Genomic DNA, 27,155 nt, shown 5'->3' on the forward strand with positions numbered 1-27,155 from the left:
AATTTGACCAGAGCCCTATGGGGGGCACTGTATGTGGAATAGTGTACCGTTTGGGATGCGGCTCAGATGTGCGTGTGTGAGGGGAAAAGGCTTGTCTCAGCTGGAGTGTTTCCTTTTGCCCAAATAAAGGCCATCTGAAAGGCCCAGAGAGGAAGGGAATAAACTGTTTTATATAAGAGGCCCAATCTGATTCTGACTTGGCATTTATTTGTCTGTTTGTCTCTCCTTCTCCTCTCTTCCCCTCTCTCTCTCTCTCTCTCTCTCTCTCTCTCGCTCTCTCTCGCTCTCTCTCGCTCTCTCTCGCTCTCTCGCTCTCTCTCTCTCTATCGCTCTCTCTCTCTCGCTCCAACCCCCCCCCCCCCCTCCCCCCTCCAGAGTGCTCAGTTCTACAAGGTCACCACAGAGAACTACCACAAGGCTGCCGACGGAATCAACGCAAAGTTCAAGTAAGTTCATAACACATGCAATTGTGTTTAATTACCACAAGTGTATCAAGTACTCCTGGATAAATTAATGTATACACCCCCCATCGAAAATATCTCCATTCACTGCAGAATTAACAGGCTTTCTTCTCAAATGCTTCCTCCTCAAGGCCAATGTTGGCTATGAAGAGCTCAATACCTGATGTTGTCCCTCCCTGTTTTTTTTGTGCTGTGTCCCTGTGAACCAACCATTGGTAGTTGGTAACCAGCTTACAGTCATTCCTACAACAAAGGGACTTTCAGCACCCTGAGGAATGCTCTGTGTGCTGAAACGTTGGTTGCTATACCCATTAAATGTTTGGGAGTATAATTAGTGTACGACTTTCATTATTTTTCCAGTTTACTCTCCGTGAGTCAGAACCTCTACAGCATATTTTGGGTGTGCTTATGCTTTTTGCTAGCATCTAATCCTTTAAAATAGTTCAACAAACATGCCTTTGTGCGTGTAAGACAACTTTGTCCATCAATGGTATTAACAATTTGCCTCCCAATAGCCCCCCATATGTTAGGCTGTCAGTGAGATTCACAGAGACCCTATTAACCATTTAACCGTCGCATACATGTAACTAAAGAACATGTCAATTCCAGTCCATTGCTGTTCCATAACTCCTAATAAGGGACCATTAGGCTCCATAGTAATGTAACAAATTGGATGAGGAGTCCACAAGAGGTGGGGCGAAAGGGGCCCGGAGTCCAGGACTCTGTCTGGGAAGGGGGCGCTAATCGTGTTAGCCTCTCATTAGCTGGCGCTAACGCCGGGATCATTGTCTCCCTGCAAAATGCTAGAAACTGATTAGCCATCTCCTGGGGCTAGCGTTAGCTAAGGGTAGAGCTGGGGTTGAGGCTTCCCAAATTGCATTAAGGAAATGTACTGCTGGAATATCATTGGAGCGACACAACGCGCTAACTGCTAACACTGGTCTGGCGCGGTCACGTGATGGTGGAGTCTCAGCGGCAAGCGCCCTGATTGGTTGATTGGATTACGGGAGGTGCATTACCAGAGCTGTGATTGGATTAGAGGGGCTGGGCAGGGAGGATGTGAGTGCGTGTGTGGTTTAATGAAATGGCGGGAGGGTCTGGCGTTACAGGGGGACGGGGAGAGAGGACAGGGTTACTGCTAGTAGACACTAATCAGGTTTCATTGGGTGTGTTTGGTGCCATCGTTTCTGTGTGTGTGTGTGTACATGATCTGTATTAGTGTGAAAAGACCTTGTTTAGTATTGTGCAGCGCAGCGTACAGAGGTCTCTATGAGTTGTCCCTATGGACGTTATTGCCTCTGTATTCCGATACGACAGAGTGAGTGAATGAACGAGGGAGATAAGATGGTATCTGGGGTTCAGTGGAATAATAAGGCAAGATGTTTAGTCTCAGAGCCTTTTGATTTCCTGAAAGTTGAAACTGCCCTGGAGATAAATGGGAAAGAGTGGGAATATACATAATTGATTGCATTAACATGGGTTTGATATGATAATCGGGCTTATGAAGTTAGAAATGTCTTTCCACCCAACGTCTTAATTTCCCTGCTGGTCCAACAGACTTTATTAATAGAATGTTTGATAACATTTGAGGCTCTGGTCAACAGTAGTTTGATATCCTACTAATACTGTAGTAAAGTATTTTCCTATATATACTGTACTGATAGCCTAGCACTGTTGCCTCCTGCCTAAAAGACTTTGGCCTCCATTGGTATAAAATTAATTGACAATAGTGTCTGAAGGATGTTACTTTGGGGGCATTTGGACCCTGCCTGTAGTGGTAGTGGTAGTAGTAATAACGGTAGTGGTAGTGGTAGGGGTAGTGGCAGTAGTAGTAGTAGAAACATTAGTAATAGTAGGCTAGTAGTAGTAGAAACATTAGTAATAGTAGGCTAGTAGCAGTAGAAACATTAGTAATAGTAGGCTAGTAGTAGTAGAAACATTAGTAATAGTAGGCTAGTAGCAGTAGAAACATTAGTAATAGTAAGCTAGTAGTAGTAGTAGTAGTAGTAGTAGTAGTAGTAGTAGTAGGCTAGTACTAGTAGTAGGCTAGTACTAGTAGTAGTAGTAGTAGTAGTAGTAGTAGTAGTAGTAGTAGTAGTAGTAGTAGTAGGCTAGTAGCAGTAGCAATATTAGCAGTAGTAGTAGTAGGCTAGTAGTAGTAGTAGTAGTCGTAGGCTAGTAGTAGTAGTAGGCTAGTAGCAGTAGTAAGTCTAGTGACACTGCTGGGGTAGAGGTTTTGTTTGTGTGGTTTATGCACACAGTATGCCTGTTTCTCTATAAGTATGAGGTAGAGAGGTGTGAGGATGTGCTGTGCAGTGTGTAGGGGTAGGGCAGCTGTTCCAGCAGTATTCCCAGCAGAGCTCTTGGCATGATGGAGCTCTCCCAACCGGAACGCTGCTACCTAAGAGTGACCTCATTACACACAAACACACAGACACAGGCACAGACACAGACACAAACACACAGGCACAAACACACTCACACAAACACACACACACACACAGACACTCACACAGACACAGACCTGGCTCCACTGTATCCCAGTTTGCCTTATCCTCTCTCCAGCTTCTATGAATCTGTCCTGAGGTCCAAACACACACATCATCACACTTCATGTTAGTAGCCCTTACCTGAGGTAAACACATAATGAATGCCCATCCCAGACACACACACACACAGTACGTACAAAACGCCACACCTACACACACACCGGTATCATACGAATCAAAAATCTAATCAAATGTATTTATAAAGCCCTTTTTTACATCAGCAGATGTCACAAAGTGCTTATGCAGAAACCCAGCCTAAAACCCAAAACAGCAAGCAATGCAGATGTAGAAGCACGGTGGCTAGGAAAAACTCCTTAGAAAGGCAGGAACCTAGGAGGAAACCTAGAGAGGAACCAGGCTCTGAGGGGTGGCCAGTCCCCTTCTGGCTGTGCCGGGTGGAGATTATAACAGTACCATGGCCATTAAGGCCAGATTGTTCTTCAAGATGTTCAAACGTTCATAGATGACCAGCAGGGTCAAATAATAATCACAGTGGTTGTAGAGGGTGCAACAGGTCAGTACCTCAGGAAGAAATGTCAGTTGGCTTTTCATAGCCGAGCATTCAGAGGTCGAGACAGCAGGTGTGGTGGAGGTTGAGAAGACACACCACCCTGTAGGGTATTGCTGTCTACAGGTTGAGAAGACACACCACCCTGTAGGGTATTGCTGTCTACAGGTTGAGAAGACACACCACCCTGTAGGGTATTGCTGTCTACAGGTTGAGAAGACACACCACCCTGTAAGGTATTGCTGTCTACAGGTTGAGAAGACACCCCACCCTGTAGGGTATTGCTGTCTACAGGTTGAGAAGACACACCACCCTGTAGGGTATTGCTGTCTACAGGTTGAGAAGACACACCACCCTGTAAGGTATTGCTGTCTACAGGTTGAGAAGACACACCACCCTGTAGGGTATTGCTGTCTACAGGTTGAGAAGACACACCACCCTGTAGGGGTATCGCTGTCTACAGGTTGAGAAGACACACCACCCTGTAGGGTATTGCTGTCTACAGGTTGAGAAGACACACCACCCTGTAGGGTATTGCTGTCTACAGGTTGAGAAGACACACCACCCTGTAGGGTATTGCTGTCTACAGGTTGAGAAGACACACCACCCTGTAGGGTATTGCTGTCTACAGGTTGAGAAGACACCCCACCCTGTAGGGTATTGCTGTCTACAGGTTGAGAAGACACACCACCCTGTAAGGTATTGCTGTCTACAGGTTGAGAAGACACACCACCCTGTAGGGTATTGCTGTCTACAGGTTGAGAAGACACACCACCCTGTAGGGTATTGCTGTCTACAGGTTGAGAAGACACACCACCCTGTAGGGTATTGCTGTCTACAGGTTGAGAAGACACACCACCCTGTAGGGTATTGCTGTCTACAGGTTGAGAAGACACACCACCCTGTAGGGTATCGCTGTCTACAGGTTGAGAAGACACACCACCCTGTAGGGTATTGCTGTCTACAGGTTGAGAAGACACACCACCCTGTAGGGTATTGCTGTCTACAGGTTGAGAAGACACACCACCCTGTAGGGTATTGCTGTCTACAGGTTGAGAAGACACACCACCCTGTAAGGTATTGCTGTCTACAGGTTGAGAAGACACCCCACCCTGTAGGGTATTGCTGTCTACAGGTTGAGAAGACACACCACCCTGTAGGGTATTGCTGTCTACAGGTTGAGAAGACACACCACCCTGTAAGGTATTGCTGTCTACAGGTTGAGAAGACACACCACCCTGTAGGGTATTGCTGTCTACAGGTTGAGAAGACACACCACCCTGTAGGGTATTGCTGTCTACAGGTTGAGAAGACACACCACCCTGTAGGGTATTGCTGTCTACAGGTTGAGAAGACACACCACCCTGTAGGGTATCGCTGTCTACAGGTTGAGAAGACACACCACCCTGTAGGGTATCGCTGTCTACAGGTTGAGAAGACACACCACCCTGTAGGGTATTGCTGTCTACAGGTTGAGAAGACACACCACCCTGTAGGGTATTGCTGTCTACAGGTTGAGAAGACACACCACCCTGTAGGGTATTGCTGTCTACAGGTTGAGAAGACACCCCACCCTGTAGGGTATTGCTGTCTACAGGTTGAGAAGACACACCACCCTGTAAGGTATTGCTGTCTACAGGTTGAGAAGACACACCACCCTGTAGGGTATTGCTGTCTACAGGTTGAGAAGACACACCACCCTGTAGGGTATTGCTGTCTACAGGTTGAGAAGACACACCACCCTGTAGGGTATTGCTGTCTACAGGTTGAGAAGACACACCACCCTGTAGGGTATTGCTGTCTACAGGTTGAGAAGACACACCACCCTGTAGGGTATCGCTGTCTACAGGTTGAGAAGACACACCACCCTGTAGGGTATTGCTGTCTACAGGTTGAGAAGATACACCACCCTGTAGGGTATTGCTGTCTACAGGTTGAGAAGACACACCACCCTGTAGGGTATTGCTGTCTACAGGTTGAGAAGACACACCACCCTGTAGGGTATTGCTGTCTACAGGTTGAGAAGACACACCACCCTGTAGGGTATTGCTGTCTACAGGTTGAGAAGACACCCCACCCTGTAGGGTATTGCTGTCTACAGGTTGAGAAGACACACCACCCTGTAGGGTATTGCTGTCTACAGGTTGAGAAGACACACCACCCTGTAGGGTATTGCTGTCTACAGGTTGAGAAGACACCCCACCCTGTAGGGTATTGCTGTCTACAGGTTGAGAAGACACCCCACCCTGTAGGGTATTGCTGTCTACAGGTTGAGAAGACACCCCCACCCTGTAGGGTATTGCTGTCTACAGGTTGAGAAGACACCCCACCCTGTAGGGTATTGCTGTCTACAGGTTGAGAAGACACACCACCCTGTAGGGTATTGCTGTCTACAGGTTGAGAAGACACCCCACCCTGTAGGGTATTGCTGTCTACAGGTTGAGAAGACACCCCACCCTGTAGGGTATTGCTGTCTACAGGTTGAGAAGACACCCCACCCTGTAGGGTATTGCTGTCTACAGGTTGAGAAGACACCCCACCCTTTAGGGTATTGCTGTCTACAGGTTGAGAAGACACCCCACCCTGTAGGGTATTGCTGTCTACAGGTTGAGAAGACACCCCACCCTGTAGGGTATTGCTGTCTACAGGTTGAGAAGACACCCCACCCTGTAGGGTATTGCTGTCTACAGGTTGAGAAGACACACCACCCTGTAGGGTATTGCTGTCTACAGGTTGAGAAGACACACCACCCTGTAGGGTATTGCTGTCTACAGGTTGAGAAGACACCCCACCCTGTAGGGTATTGCTGTCTACAGGTTGAGAAGACACCCCACCCTGTAGGGTATTGCTGTCTACAGGTTGAGAAGACACCCCACCCTGTAGGGTATTGCTGTCTACAGGTTGAGAAGACACCCCACCCTGTAGGGTATTGCTGTCTACAGGTTGAGAAGACACCCCACCCTGTAGGGTATTGCTGTCTACAGGTTGAGAAGACACACCAATCATCAATCAATCAATTTTATTTTATATAGCCCTTCTTACATCAGCTAATATCTCGAAGTGCTTTACAGAAACCCAGCCTAAAACCCCAAACAGCTAGTAATGCAGGTGTAGAAGCACGGTGGCTAGGAAAAACTCCCTAGAAAGGCCAAAACCTAGGAAGAAACCTAGAGAGGAACCAGGCTATGAGGGGTGGCCAGTCCTCTTCTGGCTGTGCCGGGTGGAGATTATAACAGAACCATGCCAAGATGTTCAAAAATGTTCATAAGTGACAAGCATGGTCAAATAATAATCAGGAATAAATCTCAGTTGGCTTTTCATAGCCGATCATTAAGAGTTGAAAACAGCAGGTCTGGGACAGGTAGGGGTTCCATAACCGCAGGCAGAACAGTTGAAACTGGAATAGCAGCAAGGCCAGGCGGACTGGGGACAGCAAGGAGTCACCACGGCCGGTAGTCCCGACGTATGGTCCTAGGGCTCAGGTCTCTCAGTTGGCTTTTCATAGCCGATCATTAAGAGTTGAAAACAGCAGGTCTGGGACAGGTAGGGGTTTCGTAACCGCAGGCAGAACAGTTGAAACTGGAATAGCAGCAAGGCCAGGCGGACTGGGGACAGCAAGGTGTCAGCATGCCCGGTAGTCCTGACGTATGGTCCTAGGGCTCAGGTTCTCAGAGAGAAAAGAGAGAACGAGAGAATTAGAGAGAGCATACTTAAATTCACACAGGACACTGGATAAGACAGGAGAAGTACTCCAGGTATAACCAACTAACCCCAGCCCCCGACACATAAACTACTGCAGCATAAATACTGGAGGCTGAGACAGGAGCGGTCCGGAGACACTGTGGCCCCATCCGAAGAAACCCCCGGACAGGGCCAAACAGGAAGGATATAACCCCACCCACTCTGCCAAAGCACAGCCCCCGCACCACCAGAGGGATATCCTCAACCACCAACTTACAATCCTGAGACAAGGCCGAGTATAGCCCACAGAGGTCTCCACCACAGCACAAACCAGGGGGCGCCAACCCAGACAGGAAGATCACGTCAGTAACTCAACCCACTCAAGTGACGCACCCCTCCTAGGGACGGCATGAAAGAGCACCAGCAAGCCAGTGACTCAGCCCCTGTAACAGGGTTAGAGGCAGAGAACCCCAGTGGAGAGAGAGGAACCGGCCTGGCAGAGACAGCACGGGCTGTTCGTTGCTCCAGAGCCTTTCCGTTCACCTTCACACTCCTGGGCCAGACTACACTCAATCATATGACCTACTGAAGAGATAAGTCTTCAGTAAAGACTTAAAGGTTGAGACCGAGTCTGCGTCTCTCACATGGGTAGGCAAACTGTTCCATAAAAATGGAGATCTATAGGAGAAAGCCCTGCCTCCCGCTGTTTGCTTAGAAATTCTAGGGACAATTAGGAGGCCTGCGTCTTGTGACCGTAGCGTACGTATTGGTATGTACGGCAGGACCAACTCGGAAAGATAGGTAGGAGCAAGCCCATGTAACGCTTTATAGGTTAACAGTAAAACCTTGAAATCAGCCCTTGCCTTAACAGGAAGCCAGTGTAGGGAAGCTAGCACTGGAGTAATATGATCAAATTTCTTGGTTCTAGTCAGGATTCTAGCAGCCGTATTTAGCACTAACTGAAGTTTATTTAGTGCTTTATCCGGTAGCCGGAAAGTAGAGCATTGCAGTAGTCTAACCTAGAAGTAACAAATGCATGGATTAATTTTTCTGCATCATTTTTGGACAGAAAATTTCTGATTTTTGCAATGTTACGTAGATGGAAAAAAGCTGTCCTTGAAACAGTCTTGATATGTTCGTCAAAAGAGAGATCAGGGTCAAGAGTAACGCCGAGGTCCTTCACAGTTTTATTTGAGACGACTTTACAACCATCAAGATGAATTGTCAGATTTAACAGAAGATCTCTTTGTTTCTTGGGACCTAGAACAAGCATCTCTGTTTTGTCCGAGTTTAAAAGTAGAAAGTTTTCAGCCATCCACTTCCTTATGTCTGAAACACAGGCTTCTAGCGAGGGCAATTTTGGGGCTTCACCATGTTTCATTGAAATGTACAGCTGTGTGTCATCCGCATAGCAGTGAAAGTTAACATTATGTTTTCGAATAACATCCCCAAGAGGTAAAATATATAGTGAAAACAATAGTGGTCCTAAAACGGAACCTTGAGGAACACCGAAATGTACAGTTGATTTGTCGGAGGACAGACCATTCACAGAGACAAACTGATATCTTTCCGACAGGTAAGATCTAAACCAGGCCAGAACTTGTCCGTGTAGACCAATTTGGGTTTCCAGTCTCTCCAAAAGAATGTGGTGATCGATAGTGTCAAAGGCAGCACTAAGGTCTAGTAGCACGAGGACAGATGCAGAGCCTCGGTCTGACGCCATTAAAAGGTCATTTACCACCATCACAAGTGCAGTCTCAGTGCTATGATGGGGTCTAAAACCAGACTGAAGCATTTCGTATACATTGTTTGTCTTCAGAAAGGCAGTGAGTTGCTGCGCAACAGCTTTTTCTAAAATTTTTGAGAGGAATGGAAGATTCGATATAGGCCGATAGTTTTTATATTTTCGGGTCAAGGTTTGGCTTTTTCAAGAGAGGCTTTATCACTGCCACTTTTAGTGAGTTTGGTACACATCCGGTGGATAGAGAGCTGTTTATTATGTTCAACATAGGAGGGCCAAGCACAGGAAGCAGCTCCTTCAGCAGTTTAGTAGGAATAGGATCCAGTATGCAGCTTGAAGGTTTAGAGGCCATGATTATTTTCATCATTGTGTCAAGAGATATAGTACTAAAACACTTAAGTGTCTCTCCCGATCCCAGGCCCTCGCAGAATCTGTGCAGATCCAGGACAGCTAAGCCCTGGAGGAATACGCAGATTCAAAGAGGAGTCCGTAATTTGCTTTCTAATGGTCATGATCTTTTCCTCAAAGAAGTTCATGAATTTATTACTGCTGAAGTGAAAGCCATCCTCTCTTGGGGAATGCTGCTTTTTAGTTAGCTTTGCAACAGTATCAAAAAGAAATTTTGGATTGTTCTTATTTTCCTCGATTAAGTTGGAAAAGTAGGATGATCGAGCAGCAGTGAGGGCTCTTCGGTACTGCACGGTACTGTCTTTCCAAGCTAGTCGGAAGACTTCCAGTTTGGTGTGGCGCCATTTCCGTTCCAATTTCCTGGAAGCTTGCTTCAAAGCTCGGGTATTTTCTGTATACCAGGGAGCTAGTTTCTTATGACAAATGTTTTTCGTTTTTAGGGGTGCAACTGCATCTAGGGTATTGCGCAAGGTTAAATTGAGTTCCTCAGTTAAGTGGTTAACTGATTTTTGTCCTCTGACGTCCTTGGGTAGGCAGAAGGAGTCTGGAAGGGCATCAAGGAATTTTTGTGTTGTCTGAGAATTTATAGCACGACTTTTGATGCTCCTTGGTTGGGGTCTGAGCAGATTATTTGTTGCGATTGCAAACGTAATAAAATGGTGGTCCGATAGTCCAGGATTTTGTGGAAAAACATTAAGATCTACAACATTTATTCCATGGGACAAAACTAGGTCCAGAGTATGACTGTGGCAGTGAGTAGGTCCAGAGACATGTTGGACAAAACCCACTGAGTCGATGATGGCTCCGAAAGACTTTTGGAGTGGGTCTGTGGACTTCTCCATGTGAATATTAAAATCACCAAAAATTAGAATATGATCTGCTATGACTACAAGGTCTGATAGGAATTCAGGAAACTCAGAGAGGAACGCTGTATATGGCCCAGGAGGCCTGTAAACAGTAGCTATAAAAAGTGATTGAGTAGGCTGCATAGATTTCATGACTAGAAGCTCAAAAGACAAAACGCCATTTTTTTTTGTAAATTGAAATTTGCTATCGTAAATGTTAGCAACACCTCCGCCCTTTGCGGGATGCACGGGGAATATGGTCACTAGTGTAACCAGGAGGTGAGGCCTCATTTAACACAGCAAATTCATCAGGCTTAAGCCATGTTTCAGTCAGGCCAATCACATCAAGATTATGATCAGTGATTAGTTCATTGACTATGACTGCCTTTGAAGTGAGGGATCTAACATTAAGTAACCCTATTTTGAGATGTGAGGTATCACGATCTCTTTCAATAATGGCAGGAATGGAGGAGGTCTTTATCCTAATAAGATTGCTAAGGTGAACACCGCCATGTTTAGTTTTGCCCAACCTAGGTCGAGGCACAGACACAGTCTCAATGGGTATGGCTGAGCTGACTACACTGACTGTGCTATTGGCAGACTCCACTAAGCTGGCAGGTTGGCTAACAGCCTGCTGCCTGGCCTGCACCCTATTTCACTGTGGGGCTAGAGGAGTTAGAGCCCTATCTATGTTGGTAGATAAGATGAGAGCACCCCTCCAGCTAGGATGGAGTCCGTCCCTCATCAGCAGGTCAGGCTTGGTCCTGTTTGTGGGTGAGTCCCAGAAAGAGGGCCAATTATCTACAAATTCTATCTACAAATTCTACCCACCCTGTAGGGTATTGCTGTCTACAGGTTGAGAAGACACCCCACCCTGTGGGTATTGCTGTCTACAGGTTGAGAAGACACACCACCCTGTAGGGTATTGCTGTCTACAGGTTGAGAAGACACCCCACCCTGTAGGGTATTGCTGTCTACAGGTTGAGAAGACACCCCACCCTGTAGGGTATTGCTGTCTACAGGTTGAGAAGACACACCACCCTGTAGGGTATTGCTGTCTACAGGTTGAGAAGACACCCCACCCTGTAGGGTATTGCTGTCTACAGGTTGAGAAGACACCCCACCCTGTAGGGTATTGCTGTCTACAGGTTGAGAAGACACCCCACCCTGTAGGGTATTGCTGTCTACAGGTTGAGAAGACACCCCACCCTGTAGGGTATTGCTGTCTACAGGTTGAGAAGACACACCACCCTGTAGGGTATTGCTGTCTACAGGTTGAGAAGACACACCACCCTGTAGGGTATTGCTGTCTACAGGTTGAGAAGACACCCCACCCTGTAGGGTATTGCTGTCTACAGGTTGAGAAGACACCCCACCCTGTAGGGTATTGCTGTCTACAGGTTGAGAAGACACCCCACCCTTTAGGGTATTGCTGTCTACAGGTTGAGAAGACACCCCACCCTGTAGGGTATTGCTGTCTACAGGTTGAGAAGACACACCACCCTGTAGGGTATTGCTGTCTACAGGTTGAGAAGACACCCCACCCTGTAGGGTATTGCTGTCTACAGGTTGAGAAGACACCCCACCCTGTAGGGTATTGCTGTCTACAGGTTGAGAAGACACCCCCACCCTGTAGGGTATTGCTGTCTACAGGTTGAGAAGACACCCCCACCCTGTAGGGTATTGCTGTCTACAGGTTGAGAAGACACACCACCCTGTAGGGTATTGCTGTCTACAGGTTGAGAAGACACACCACCCTGTAGGGTATTGCTGTCTACAGGTTGAGAAGACACCCCACCCTGTAGGGTATTGCTGGCTACAGGTTGAGAAGACACCCCACCCTGTAGGGTATTGCTGTCTACAGGTTGAGAAGACACCCCACCCTGTAGGGTATTGCTGTCTACAGGTTGAGAAGACACCCCACCCTGTAGGGTATTGCTGTCTACAGGTTGAGAAGACACCCCACCCTGTAGGGTATTGCTGTCTACAGGTTGAGAAGACACACCACCCTGTAGGGTATTGCTGTCTACAGGTTGAGAAGACACACCACCCTGTAGGGTATTGCTGTCTACAGGTTGAGAAGACACCCCACCCTGTAGGGTATTGCTGTCTACAGGTTGAGAAGACACCCCACCCTGTAGGGTATTGCTGTCTACAGGTTGAGAAGACACCCCACCCTTTAGGGTATTGCTGTCTACAGGTTGAGAAGACACCCCACCCTGTAGGGTATTGCTGTCTACAGGTTGAGAAGACACACCACCCTGTAGGGTATTGCTGTCTACAGGTTGAGAAGACACCCCACCCTGTAGGGTATTGCTGTCTACAGGTTGAGAAGACACCCCACCCTGTAGGGTATTGCTGTCTACAGGTTGAGAAGACACCCCACCCTGTAGGGTATTGCTGTCTACAGGTTGAGAAGACACCCCACCCTGTAGGGTATTGCTGTCTACAGGTTGAGAAGACACACCACCCTGTAGGGTATTGCTGTCTACAGGTTGAGAAGACACACCACCCTGTAGGGTATTGCTGTCTACAGGTTGAGAAGACACCCCACCCTGTAGGGTATTGCTGGCTACAGGTTGAGAAGACACCCCACCCTGTAGGGTATTGCTGTCTACAGGTTGAGAAGACACACCACCCTGTAGGTTATTGCTGTCTACAGGTTGAGAAGACACCCCACCCTGTAGGGTATTGCTGTCTACAGGTTGAGAAGACACCCCACCCTGTAGGGTATTGCTGTCTACAGGTTGAGAAGACACACCACCCTGTAGGTTATTGCTGTCTACAGGTTGAGGAGACACCCCACCCTGTAGGGTATTGCTGTCTACAGGTCTTTTCCTAACTGCTCGGTATGCCGTCCCTATAACCACTTATCCAACACAGTCCAGATAGACTATCATACATTCCAGTCCAGTCCAGTCCAGATGGACTATCATACGGTCCAGTCCAGTCCAGATGGACTATCCATAAGGTCCATTCCAGATAGACTATCATACGGTCCAGTCCAGTCCAGATGGACTATCATACGGTCCAGTCCAGTCCAGATGGACTATCCATAAGGTCCAGTCCAGATGGACTATCCATAAGGTCCAGTCCAGATAGACTATAATACGTTCCAGTCCAGTCCAGATGGACTGTCATACGGTCCAGTCCAGTCTAGATGGACTGTCATACGGTCCAGTCCAGTCCAGATGGACTATCCATAAGGTCCAGTCCAGATGGACTGTCATACGGTCCAGTCCAGTCCAGATGGACTATCCATAAGGTCCAGTCCAGATGGACTATCATACGTTCCAGTCCAGTCTAGATGGACTGTCATACGGTCCAGTCCAGTCCAGATGGACTATCATACGGTCCAGTCCAGTCCAGATGGACTATCATACGGTCCAGTCCAGATGGACTATCATACGGTCCAGTCCAGATGGACTATCATACGGTCCAGTCCAGATGGACTATCATACGGTCCAGTCCAGATGGACTATCATACGGTCCAGTCCAGATGGACTATCATACGGTCCAGTCCAGTCCAGATGGACTATCATACGGTCCAGTCCAGTCCAGATGGACTATCATACGGTCCAGTCCAGTACAGATGGACTGTCATACGGTCCAGTCCAGTCCAGATGGACTATCATACGGTCCAGTCCAGTCCAGATGGACTATCATACGGTCCAGTCCAGTCCAGATGGACTATCATACGGTCCAGTCCAGTCCAGATGGACTATCATACGGTCCAGTCCAGTACAGATGGACTATCATACGGTCCAGTACAGATGGACTATCATATGGTCCACTCCAGATGGACTATCATACGGTCCAGTCCAGTACGTGAAACCTTTACCAACACACTGGCTCCTAGTGTCTGGGCACAATGTTGCACTGTGCAGGTTTAAGCTGAATGACGTGTGTGTGTGTGTGTGTGTGTGTGTAAAGCATATTTATTTAAAGCTATGTGTATATTGTGTTTATAATGTTCAGCTCCTTGCAGTCAGGTCAACAGGTCAGCTTTCACCTCTCTGTCTACTCCTCCCATCCCTGCTGGAGAAAACACAGTCATCCCTCCCTCCGTCCCTCTATCCCCACATACATATTCAACAGCCAAACAGTCCTAGAGCAGAGTTTTGGCCTGGGTGATTAAAGCCTAACACGACACTGCATTTTGATAGTCATTAAACAAGGAAATGGGAACAGAACAAACCTGAGAGTGTATTGAATATTCTCCCAGCCACCCCCAACAATACAGATATGAGGGATGTGGAGAGAAAGCTAACCTGTCTGTATTTAAAGGCTCTGATTCAGACTCAGAGGAAACTCTCTGTTATCTGTGAGGCACAGAGGTGTGTGTGTGTGTGTGTGTGCGGTCTCGCTGAGGTAAGACTTGACCCGCCTGACGAGTGCACATCAACCCGCTGCCATTACAGGAGACCGTAGGTCCGTAGCTAGGCAACTTGGACCCCCAGTACAAGATGGCGGTCAATAACTTTAGCTTAAAGAGCCCCCCGACACACACACACACACACATTTAAAAGCCTTTATGTACTGGCTGTAAAATTGTCCTCGCTCGGACACACACACACTCATATAAACACATTTTAAAAGCCTAAGTACTGGCTGTAAAGCCTCCCTCTCTGCTCTCACACACCTTTTAGTGGCTGAATAACTGACTTTAACACATTGTAAAAGGACTGTTGGGCGGACTGTGGCACATCATAAAATCTGTAGATTTCTGCGTCGACTACAAATTATGCTTCAACAGTAATGTCTGAACTTTAACAGTTGTTCTTAGATGCCATGTTGTTGCAGATGTTTGGTACAGTTTCATCTTCACTAGTTTGGACAGGGCAGAACATCTTGACTCATCTCTGATTGGCGCGGAGTTTCCCAAAAGCTTTGTAGTTTTCTCTCAACAACCCATCCCCACAGCAGCGAGAGAGTAGGAACAATCGTAAACTCTATTTCTTGACAGTTAATCTTCTGTGCGGGAAGTGAATGAAATTCACATGACATGAAGCCCTTTCCTGTGCTATGAGTGGTCTTGAGTAGTCGAGAAAACTAAACTACGATGCAGCCTAGGAAGCAATCCTTGATTGTACTCAAGCCTTCTCTGTCGTGTGTGTGTGTGTGTGTGTGTGTGTGTGTGTGTGTGAGCGTGAGCGAGCGCGCAAGGGTTGACAAAGGTAGACCCACAGTATGCAAGTGAAAGAAAGAAAATGGTAAAAACAGAGCAGAACTCCATTACCAGAGTCTCAGTGGGGAGGCCAGCCCTCAGGAGATGTCCGCCGAGACTTCGTTTCTCTCTCTCCTTTTCTTTCTTTTCATTCTCATTATCTCACTCTCTTATTTCTTTCTCTCTTATCTTTCTCGCACACTTTCTTTGTCTCACTCTTTCTCATTTTTTATTTTATTTGTCTCACCTCTCTCTCTCTCTCTCTCTCTCTCTCTCTCTCTCTCTCTCTCTCTCTCTCTCTCTCTCTCTCTCTGATGGATATCACCATGGGGGGGTCAGTCAGGTCTTCTTTAAAAAGCGATGAGAGTTAAGTGCGTCATTTTTCTCCTTAAATGGATCATTTGTATTTATTTGTCTGACTCTGTCACAGAGCCGGTCTTAACCAGGGAGAACATGAAGGCTTTTTAAGAGGCCCCAGCTTCACCTCCTAACCCTATTATAGCCTAAGTGCTTGTAAATGATGATAAATGGACGTTGGACCTATTGAGAACTCAATCTGGGCCTTGTCTTGTAATCCATACTTATGGACATAGGGAAGATAGATCTTAATATGGGTGTCAGTTTTTGGTTAACATATGGTTTTGGATAAATGGATAGAGAAATATTGCACCCGTAAGTGTAAGATATGTGCGATGCAATACTACACAGTGAGAAAGTAACTTGGATATCAGTATGCATCTGGGTTTTGGTCAACGTATCTTAGTATTTTCTTGAAAAAATGAAGCAGGGATGTGCGTATAACTGTTGACCATGCATATTTATAGTACATTCATCCCAACATAGTGAGTCAAGACATTAGTACGATTTGGTCCAGAGAGTTTCTTTTCCACAAGCTAGCACAGGACTTTGTCTGGCTAGAGAGACTACCATACTCCTAGTACAGTGGCTTTTTCAATGAGCTGACTGGTGCAGGGGAAGGAGAGAGAAAAGCAAGGTTTTCTATGAGCTAACTGGTGCAGGGGAAGCATAGCTAACCAACTAGTCGCTTAGTATAGAATCTGTTCCCCTCTTTTTTTAAATGATGTTTTCCTTCTCCTTCTCTCTTTCCTTCACCTTTCTGTTCATCCCTCAAACCTACGTGCTTCATTATCCTCCTTTATCTCCCTCTTCCCCATCCTCTTCTCCATGCTATCTCTTTCTTCTACTGGCTTTATTATTTTTATCTCTCTCTCTCCTCTCTGTCTACTGTTTTCGTCTGTGTGCTTTCGCTTTTTACATGTTCATATTCTTCGGCCTCTCTCTTTCCCACCCCTCTCTCTCTCCTTCTCTCTCCCTGTCTCTGATAAAGCATCTCATCTCAATGCGGCTCCCTGCGGTCTGTCAAATGCCTCCCTTCTCCTGCTTGATTTATGTGGCTGTGGTGTATAAACCATACTGTAGATATATGAAGCAGCCCTAAGCGTCCCCTCTCTCCTGCTCTATCTATGGATCAAGGGGGTGGGGAGGGAGACTGGGGAGACTATCTCATATCAATAGAGCTATGTTGGCATGGAGACCTTTACTGATGGCCTCCTATATAAGCAGAGAGATTTATTGTCCCCCTACTCCATAGGTACGGTACACACACCTCCCTCTCTCGCCCCGCTCTGCTCCATGTCTCCATTTGTTTCAATCTCACCCTCTCTGAAGTTTTATTAAATATCCCAGGCGGCTCGGGGGGATGGCCATGCCATGAGAGGGGGCTTTTTGATTGACAGCGGATGGATTTGACCTGAAAATGAATCCTCTGGTTGTCTGTGTGAGAGAGGGGGAATGAGAGAGAGAAAGAGGGAGGAAGAGGGAGAGAAACTGAGACGAAGAGAGAAACTGAAAGGGAGAGCGAAAAAGAAACCGGGAGGGAGGGAGAGAGAGATCAGACAAATCTATATGACAGACAGTTCAGAGGAGCCATTCGGTCTCTTCCCAACCCTGAACAAAGAGCATTGTAAAAAAATAAATATGAACCATGGTCCCTCTCAGATTTCTGACCCATTACATCAGAACATATTAGCTACAAGTCTGATCTTAGACCACAACCAACTTTTTCCTCCTCAAAGGTCACATCATTGAAACGTTTTTGTGCTTTTGATTCCCGTGGGGTCTAGAAACTGATAGAGAGGAGGAGAGAGGGAGAGGAGGAGAGAGGGAGAGGAGGAGAGAGGGAGAGGGATGTTTATGGATGCCCCAGTATTCAGGTTTCATGGGAACTGGATGAATCACTGCTGTTTTTGACTACATGTAAATATATCATAGACAGTTCCCTTGGAATGGTATTCACTTTGTGGCACTACAGTACCTTCCTCTTGACTACTCCACTAACAAAATCAACTACAAAACCTTTCTCTGAGACGGTATTAGGAAGATACGGTGCTGTGGCTGTGTAGCACACAGGCTGACTGTATTAGACAGGTGATAGTAACTGATGAGGGAGAGCCTAATGTAATATTGAGAAGGCAGGGATTCTCTCTCTCTCTCTCTCTCTCGCTCTCGCTCTCGCTCTCTCTCGCTCTCTCTCTCTCCCCCTCCCTCGCTCCTCTACCCGTGGCTGTGAGGAGTTAATATTAATCTTAATGATGGATGATGAATGACCCTGCGTGAGCCAGAGTGTGTGTGACAGTGTTATTGTCCTGATTTAACTAAGCACAGGTCTCCCTATGGAGGAGGGAAAGATGGAACGAGAAAACGGAGGTGTATCTCCCAATGCTCGTCAAGGTTTATCTTTCTCTCTCCCTCTCTCCCTCTTACCCTCTTCCTCTCTATGCATTCTACCTCTTCACCCCCCGCTCCCCCTCTCTCTCTCTGTCATCTGTAATGGTTTCTAAGAGAAACAAACACTATGCGTTGTATCAGCAGGCTGCACCTGGCATTAACGCAAACGCTTCAGAAAATAATTAGCGGGTGTATGTGGCTACCTGGTCCCTGAAGATGCCCAAAGGCAGTGTAATGAATGCTATGTGTCTGTGTCTGGGTCTGTGTCTCTGTGTGTGTGTGTGTGTGTGTGTGTGTGTGTGTGTGTGTGTGTGTGTGTGTGTGTGTGTGTGTGTGTGTGTGTGTGTGTGTGTGTGTGTGTGTGTGTGTGTGTGTGTGTGTGTGTGTGTGTGTGTGTGTGTGTGTGTGTGTGTGTGTGTGTGTGTGTATGAGAGTGTGTGATGAGAGTGTGTGTGAGACTTAGAGAAATGGGCATGTCACTCCCGAAGGCAATGAGTGGATTGTCTTGGTGCTTGAAGAGCCTCTGTATATGAGATGGCGTTATGTTCGATCGCTGCTCAAATGGGAAGAATAGCAACAACCTACCACCAGAAATGTCCATTAAATGGAAGGTAACAATGTTAAGAATGTATTTCTGATCATCCACAACTTGCTGCTTTGTATCAATAGGTGCTTTACTTGCCTACATGCTGTTAAATGCAGTGGTGGCTGGTGACACGATAATTGAGGATGGATGGATGATTTTTTTTCTTCTGATTTATGGATTGACTGACATCCCTTTGGCCATAATACTGTGGCCATGTTTTGGCGGCCATACTCAGAGGTCCCATGCAACCAGCCCTCCTGCATTGCATCCTGGGTAATGAACCATGTGGCTGTTGTGTCCTTTCAAACCCAACAGGAGGGTGATTTCTCACTACAGGGGGTAAATCCAACACCTGATTGGAACTGGAGGGGCTCAGCTGTGCCCCTAATGCCCCTCCAAGGCTCAGAAAGGTGCTGACGGGCGAAATCACCCCCTCTCACTCGCTTAGCCCCCGTTTGGCGAGGACAGATGGGCTGGATGACGCTGTCATTAGCTTAATGGCCATAGCATGGGCAGGTGTAGCTTTTATGTATGGCTGGTTTATGGGGTGTGCTAACTGTCAAGAGGCAGATCCTGCTAGCTGTTAGCATAAGATCATTGGTGCAGTTGATAGTCGTTGCTGCTGAGCTTAGCGAAAAGGCACTAACGCTTTGGGACCCATACGGCATTGCAGTGGTGATGAAAGACCATTTGTACACTGTAGCTATCCTTTAGCATAAGATAAGCATTGCGATGTACAGCTAGCACCAAAGTGGAACATTTTGGTGGCTCCACAGTACTGAACTATGCAGACAGAGTTTTGGTTAGCATTAGCACACTTGTGATGTTTGATACACTGACACCTCCGTGTCAGTAGCTATTGCCTCCGTGTCAGTAGCTATTGCCGCAGTGTCAGTAGCTATTGCCGCAGTGTCAGTAGCTACTGCCGCAGTGTCAGTAGCTATTGCCTCAGTGTCAGTAGCTATTGCCTCAGTGTCAGTAGCTATTGCCTCAGTGTCAGTAGCTATTGCCTCAGTGTCAGTAGCTATTGCCTCAGTGTCAGTGGCTATTGCCTCAGTGTCAGTGGCTATTGCCTCAGTGTCAGTGGCTATTGCCTCCGTGTCGGTAGCTATTGAGCTTAGCTGCAACACTACCAGCACTACCACTGCAGCCTTTCATTTGGTGTCAGAAGTAAGGATTAGCCCTTTGGGTGCTGTATTCCTCAAATCACATTTTATTTGTCAAGTACACAGTTTACAGGTATAAAAGGTGCAGTGAAAATGATTGTGTGCTAGTTCCCTTTAACATTGCAGTACAATAATCAATCATCAGTCCAAAAAATCCACTTCGCATGACCAAGGGGACAGCTAGCTATAGGAGAGGGCATGTCAATACAATCGGAAACCTATAGTCATGCAGGCTCTATCAATCAATGCTGATTCAGTACTCAGTTCTGTCGTCAATACTCTATTGTCAATACACCCACGACACTGATTTAAAAGGGGAGCCAACTGAGCAGTCATCATCATTTTTTGCCATCCTTTTGTTTCTTTTCTGGGTGTGTCCATATTAGATGTTGATTGGCCAGTGTGTCCGTATTAGACGTTGATTGGCCAGTGTGTTTTCTGAGGAGAAAGAACACAATTAGCCATACAAAAGAAACCCCTTATAGATCTCCTGTTTCCAGAGGGACAGGTATAGAACCTTTTCTCCTGGTGACAGGGTAGTGCGAGTTGCCAATATTCACACGTCCTCTGGCCCTTCCATTGACGTGGGGAGGGTCTAATGAATGGATTGGCATGCCCGTCACTGTTGCGCTGACGGTTGCTTCCGTTGGCTGGATCAACCTTTGGCCCCATCTCTTCTACAGTATGACTGATCCCAGACGAACCACTGCTGTGGAATGGGCAGAATGTGGAGAAGTCCACATTTTGATGATGTTTCATGGGGAATGTTAGCAATTGCTTCTTTTGCAGGTCTGTGAGGGCTGAAATGTGCATTGTGTATGATGTTGACTATATATAATAAACTCTAACCTCTCTCTCCTCCAGGCGGTTTGAGGTGAGTCCAGTGTGTGCTGACCTGCAGGGTCAGATCCTGAAGTGCTACCAGGAACACACTGGGAAGACATTGCTCTGCTCCACTATCGCCTCCCGCTACTTGCAGTGTGTCAACCAAGCTAAACAGGTGGGCCCATGGGATGGGGGTGTGTATGTGTACCTTGGGATATGTAAATAACTTTTGTTTGTGTCTATCCCCATCTACTGTAACTTTATAGGACATGTTGTTTTGTTTACAAATCTCTACTGTCTCAAAAGTATAACTAAAACATGAATGAGTTCTACATCTAATGAAAGGTTTTGTTTATTCCCATATTGCTGCATGCTTTTGTTGTCTGAAAAGAATTGCAATAATGATCATGCCCTGCTATGTGCAACCGCTACAGACATTATAAAGTAAGTTCTACTGTTCCAGGATCTGTCTCTCCCAGTAGAGTAGCTATGTGCAACCGCTACAGACATTATAAAGTAAGTTCTACTGTTCCAGGATCTGTCTCTCCCAGTAGAGTAGCTATGTGCAACCGCTACAGACATTATAAAGTAAGTTCTACTGTTCCAGGATCTGTCTCTCCCAGTAGAGTAGCTATGTGCAACCGCTACAGACATTATAAAGTAAGTTCTACTGTTCCAGGATCTGTCTCTCCCAGTAGAGTAGCTCAGTGTTTTCTAGACCTGTTTCTGTAACTTCATCAAACCCCAGATGTCCTATGTACTTAGGTAACTGTATGTACCACTAGAACAGTTCATTTCCTTCCTACATGAGTTAATGGTTGTTGCCGGGCGAAAATGCTCATACGTCTTTCTCTCTTTATCCCTCTCACTGAAAATGTGCATCTCAAAGCACTGTCAATAAACACACACTCGCATAGCTCGACTGGTGACACACACACAGGCACACATGCACATACACAAACAAACACTCTTGGCTGCCCCTGCGTTTCAGACCTTAGTGTTTCCGCTTGGCTACTGGCGCCTTGATGAAACTCACTCTAAACTGTAGGTTCAGAGGAAAGGTCTATTTCCATAATACCTGCTGACGCTGGCTGGTTTCTTTCACTGCTTAAGTGTGTTTTTAATGTAATAAAGTCCAGGCCAGACGACCAGGCCAGACGACCAGGCCAGACGACCAGGCCAGAGGACCAGGCCAGACGGTGCCTTTCTGATACCATTGTCCTCTGGTTCTTCTTTCTTTCTCTTAAGTCATTGGAAAGTGGACGTGTTTTAGGCCCTCTAAGAAACGCATATGGTAATGGTATTGTCACAGCGTTGATATTAGTGGCACACATACACATGCATTTGCGTAGACAGACACACACACACACACACACACACACACACACACACACACACACACACACACACACGAACACACACAAAACACAAGGATAGACGCAAACACACACTCTCCCCTGGCACTCTTCAATCTACAGTAGTGGAGTCAGACAAAGCCCAATTTATATTCAGATAGGTTTTTATTAGATTTATTCTTTTACAATTTGACAGTTTCTAGAGTAAAGAGAAGTCTGTTCAGCCGCTCTCCCTCGGGTATTAGTATTAAATCTAGCTTTTAAGCTATACATCATGTAAATAACACTATGTATTATTCATTTGTGCGATTGCTACCTACCTGTAGCCTCTTCGGAATCCCACAAGGCTGTGTGTTCCCGCTGCACACATTCACTGCTCTAATCTTGTAAATGTGGAAATCAGCCTGGAATTTTATGGTAATCCACAGAGTTTATCAGCTTCCCGCAATCAAAATACACTCATAGTTATGACTGTGTAGAGCGTGTTATCTCTGTAAGAAAAGCTTTTAAAATCATTAGGTGTGGGATAAAACAGAGCCCTGATAAAGTTATACTGCAGATGATAATGTTATACAGCCGACTGTAGAGGGAGAATATAACCTAGTAAAAAGAATAGGAGAACAGGTAATACAAGTAATGAGAGTGATCATAATAGTTTATTATTATTGCAATTGCAGTACAGTAGCTACACAGTAACAGAGCAGGAAGCTATGTGGAGGGGTCGAAAGGTCAAATTTATCATGCACTTGATACGACCTAGATGGTTGTCGGGATTAAATCTCTGCCTCTCAACCTTCGCTCCTACCCTTGTCTGTGTCTCAATTAATCTTTCTGTGATTCCTTGCATCCTTCTCAATCGTCTTGAAGGAGAAAGCCCAAGGTTCCTCCCCTCTGACCTTCTCCAACGTGTTTTGGGAAGGAGGCGAGAGAGTAGGCTAATCAACGAAAGAGACCCAGTTTAGCTATAAAAGACACACTTACCCTCCACAAGCCCTGATATACTCCACACAAAACCCCAGCACCCTTCAAGCTTCAAACGGCCCACTAAACCACTAAACATGCCCATAATGAATTACCCCAGATAGGATTGTCCACTGCATCACCATTGAACACATAATAATAACACAACCTGATCTCAGTCTGAATATTGACTCGTCCAAGAGAGGGGAGAGACGGACTATAGCGTTGTCGTCAGCCAGGCCTTTGTGATAATTACTAGTATTCCTTATCATCGGCCCGCGATAATATTTAGACCTTGATGGCCCCTCTTACACGCGCACATTCACACACACACATACACACACTCCCCGTCACTTTCTAATACACATAACACTAAACGGGTCCAGATAGCGACTGACTGGGGTTATTATATAGAAAGAGGGGGAAGAGAGTGACTGGTAGGACAGATAAAGAGGAAGAAGGCTCTCTTTTGAGAGGCCCATGAATAGAACGTTTATCACGGGGGCCGATCTCTCTCCGGCTCTCTCTTCATTGCATATTCTCGCCGCATGACCGCTTCTTGCCTTGATGCCTCCCCCCGTCCTCTTCGTCCACTCTTGGATCCCAGAGGTCTTAGTAGCTACTATAGCTGTCTTTGTACAACCAGAGTTTAAACACTGTTTAAAACAGCCTGTTCTATGTTTGATGTGATCCTGCTGTAGACAAGTTAGCATGCTCTCTGTCCATGCATATCTATTCAGTTAGGCTACCTCCATTCTGTCACGTCACAGCATTATATAAGGCCCCCCGCCTTCCAAAAATGGGCTTGTTCGAGCCCCTTATTGCTTTTTGTTGCCTGTTAGGTTGGGCAGAGTAAATGTTGTTTATCTATAATGACTGGTGTCTTGGTCATGCTAGTGTGGAGTGTGTTGTCTAGTGTGTAGAATGAATTGATCCGCTTGGTGTTGGACAGCTATAGGGGGGGCACTGACACGGATGAATCTAATCTAGAACACAAAAATCTATCGGTCAATGGGGGGGAGTCTACTGCCCCTCCCTCCCTCTCTCTCCCTCTATCTGTCTTCAGTATGTTTGTATTTTTCTCCTTTGTTCTCCATCTTTTAGGTACAACTTTTTTGGCCCACTTTTCTGTGTCCCCCCCACCCAGGAATGTTTTATTTTGTGGCATCAAGTGCTATAGCCTGTATCAAATGGGTATTGACAGGGAGGGTTATGTGTTGGGGATTTGTGGCAAGAGTTATCGCTAATATGAAATCCACTCCCCTCCCTCCTCCCCTCTCTCTCTACCTCCCTCCTCCCCTCTCTCTCTACCTCCCTCCCTCCTTCCCTCTCTCTCTACCTCCCTCCCTCCTTCCCTCTCTCTCTACCTCCCTCCCTCCTTCCCTCTCTCTACCTGCCTCCCTCCTTCCCTCTCTCTCTGCCTCCCTCCCTCCTTCCCTCTCTCTCTACCTCCCTCCCTCCTTCCCTCTCTCTCTACCTCCCTCCCTCCTTCCCTCTCTCTCTACCTCCTTCCCTCTCTCTCTACCTCCCTCCCTCCTTCCCTCCTTCCCTCTCTCTCTACCTCCCTCCCTCCTTCCCTCCTTCCCTCTCTCTCTACCTCCCTCCCTCCTTCCCTCTCTCTACCTCCCTCCCTCCTTCCCCCTCTCTCTACCTCTCTCCCTCCTCCCCTCTCTCTCTACCTCCCTCCTTCTCTCTCTCTCTACTTCCCTCCTTCCCGCTCTCTCTACTTCCCTCCTTCCCTCTCTCTCTACCTCCCTCCTTCCCTCTCTCTCTACCTCCCTCCTTCCCTCTCTCTCTACCCCCCTCCTTCCCTCTCTCTCTACCTCCCTCCTTCCCTCTCTCTACCTCCCTCCCTCCTTCCCTCTCTCTCTACCTCCCTCCTTCCCCTCTCTCTCTACCTCCTTCCTTCCCTCTCTCTCTACCTCCCTCTCTCCTTCCCTCTCTCTACCTCCCTCCCTCCTTCCCTCTCTCTCTACCTCTCTCCTTCCCTCTCTCTACCTCCCTCCCTCCTTCCCTCTCTCTCTACCTCTCTCCTTCCCTCTCTCTACCTCCCTCCCTCCTTCCCTCTCTCTCTACCTCCCTCCTTCCCTCTCTCTCTACCTCCTTCCTTCCCTCTCTCTCTACCTCCCTCTCTCCTTCCCTCTCTCTACCTCCCTCCCTCCTTCCCTCTCTCTCTACCTCTCTCCTTCCCTCTCTCTACCTCCCTCCCTCCTTCCCTCTCTCTCTACCTCTCTCCTTCCCTCTCTCTACCTCCCTCCCTCCTTCCCTCTCTCTCTACCTCCCTTCTTCCCTCTCTCTCTACCTCCTTCCTTCCCTCTCTCTCTACCTCCCTCTCTCCTTCCCTCTCTCTACCTCCCTCCCTCCTTCCCTCTCTCTCTACCTCTCTCCTTCCCTCTCTCTACCTCCCTCCCTCCTTCCCTCTCTCTCTACCTCCCTCCTTCCCTCTCTCTCTACCTCCTTCCTTCCCTCTCTCTCTACCTCCCTCTCTCCTTCCCTCTCTCTACCTCCCTCCCTCCTTCCCTCTCTCTCTACCTCTCTCCTTCCCTCTCTCTACCTCCCTCCCTCCTTCCCTCTCTCTCTACCTCTCTCCTTCCCTCTCTCTACCTCCCTCCCTCCTTCCCTCTCTCTCTACCTCTCTCCTTCCCTCTCTCTACCTCCCTCCTTCCTTCCCTCTCTCTCTACCTCCCTCCCTCCTTCCCTCTCTCTACCTCCCTCCCTCCTTCCCTCTCTCTCTACCTCCTTCCTTCCCTCTCTCTCTACCTCCCTCCTCCTCTCTCACATGTTCTCTCTTTTTTTTCTCCTTTTGCTCCAGAACAAGTTGAGGACTGGGGGCTAAGAGTGAGGTGCTGAGAGCGAAGAAGGGGAAGCCATGGTGTTTTACTGTGTGGCATTACGGTTTATAAACCCTTTTATCGACCGCAAATGAGTGGAGAGGAGAGTAAGCACCAGAGACCACAACCCCGACTCGAGGTAGAAACAGAACCGTAACCTGACCAGAACCAGGAAAACCAGACAACCAGACAACCCTGAGAGAGAGAGAGAGATGGACACTGCTTAGCCCAACACCCTTCTACCCCTCAACCCCACCCCCACTGACCCCCAAACCCTTTACCCCTTCGTAAGATCCCACCTACCTACACCCCTTCTCCCCCCACCCCACTCCACTGCATGTCTGTCTCTCCTACCAAGAGGGAGGAGGTCAACGGTAGCTCTTCCTAGAGAGGACAGTGCAGTAGCTCCGTGACGCAGCAGCAGTAGGAGAAGTGCAACTGTCCGCCATGTTGGAGACGCATGAAGACATGCAGAGACAGAGTATAAGCCTAGGCTGAGTCCACCAGAACCAATCCAGGCCCAGCGCTGAAGATATCCACACGGACTGAACCACTATCATTACCAACACGCACCAACACCACCCAACCAGCTCACCCCCCTTACAAAGCCAGCAGTTGGACTAGTCCACCCCATCACCACACCTTTATGGAAATAAACCTTCTATCCACTATATAAACCTACATCATCACATGCATGCTATCCACCATGCTTCACTATGTTCCAGTATGTTAATAATGTATCTGCTTGTTTTGTTTTCATCCGAACCATGTCTCAATCACTTCTGACACACGTCTGATCATAGTAAATAAAAGGAGGATTCCAGAATTGACCTTGTTGTCGTTGAATGTCTCTATCAATATTAAATGTGAAAGGGGTGTGTGTGTGTGTGTGTGTGTGTGTGTGTGTGTGTGTGTGTGTGTGTGTGTGTGTGTGTGTGTGTGTGTGCATGCTACTCCTTTCGATATTCAATGTGAAAGAGAGGGTGGGGTGTGTGTGAAAGAGACTACCTGTTGTTTAGTCTCTGTGTTGTGTATTTCTATGTTAGTGACATCAGAAGGACGACTGTTCTTCAGCGACGGAGCCGCAGTCATCTTGTCTCGCTGGCGACAACGCACCTGGCAGACAAAGAAATGGAGAAACCCACCCTGAGCGAGAGATGGAGAAACCCACCCTGAGAGAGAGATGGAGAAACCCACCCTGAGCGAGAGATGGAGAAACCCACCCTGAGAGAGAGATGGAAAGGAAGAGGGGGAACACTCCTCACACTCTCTTCCCTTCCTCTCAGACATCTCATCAGTCCTCTGTGCTGCTTCACTTGTTCAG

At 47.3% G+C, this 27,155-nt stretch overlaps 1 protein-coding gene across 6 annotated transcripts in view; it reads left to right on the top strand.

Annotated features, from left to right (window-relative positions):
• LOC121543384 (MICOS complex subunit MIC19-like) overlaps window positions 1–26,661 on the top strand; it is a 107,940-nt gene extending 81,279 nt beyond the window's left edge. For 2 of the 6 annotated variants that reach the window (XM_045212701.1, XM_045212702.1), the window contains exons 7-9: window positions 376–446; window positions 20,725–20,860; window positions 21,077–21,637. In XM_045212701.1, the coding sequence (XP_045068636.1) occupies window positions 376–446; window positions 20,725–20,860; window positions 21,077–21,133 (264 nt within the window). In that variant the 3' untranslated portion in view covers window positions 21,134–21,637. Of the gene's footprint in view, window positions 1–375; window positions 447–20,724; window positions 20,861–21,076; window positions 21,646–25,812 lie in introns of those variants that run through there. The other 4 variants (XM_045212698.1, XM_045212697.1, XM_045212700.1 and 1 more) reach the window with 4 other exon arrangements.
• Window positions 26,662–27,155: the final 494 nt, after the last annotated feature.

The sequence above is a fragment of the Coregonus clupeaformis genome, unplaced genomic scaffold, assembly GCF_020615455.1.
Source record: "Coregonus clupeaformis isolate EN_2021a unplaced genomic scaffold, ASM2061545v1 scaf0042, whole genome shotgun sequence".
NCBI lineage: Eukaryota > Metazoa > Chordata > Actinopteri > Salmoniformes > Salmonidae > Coregonus > Coregonus clupeaformis.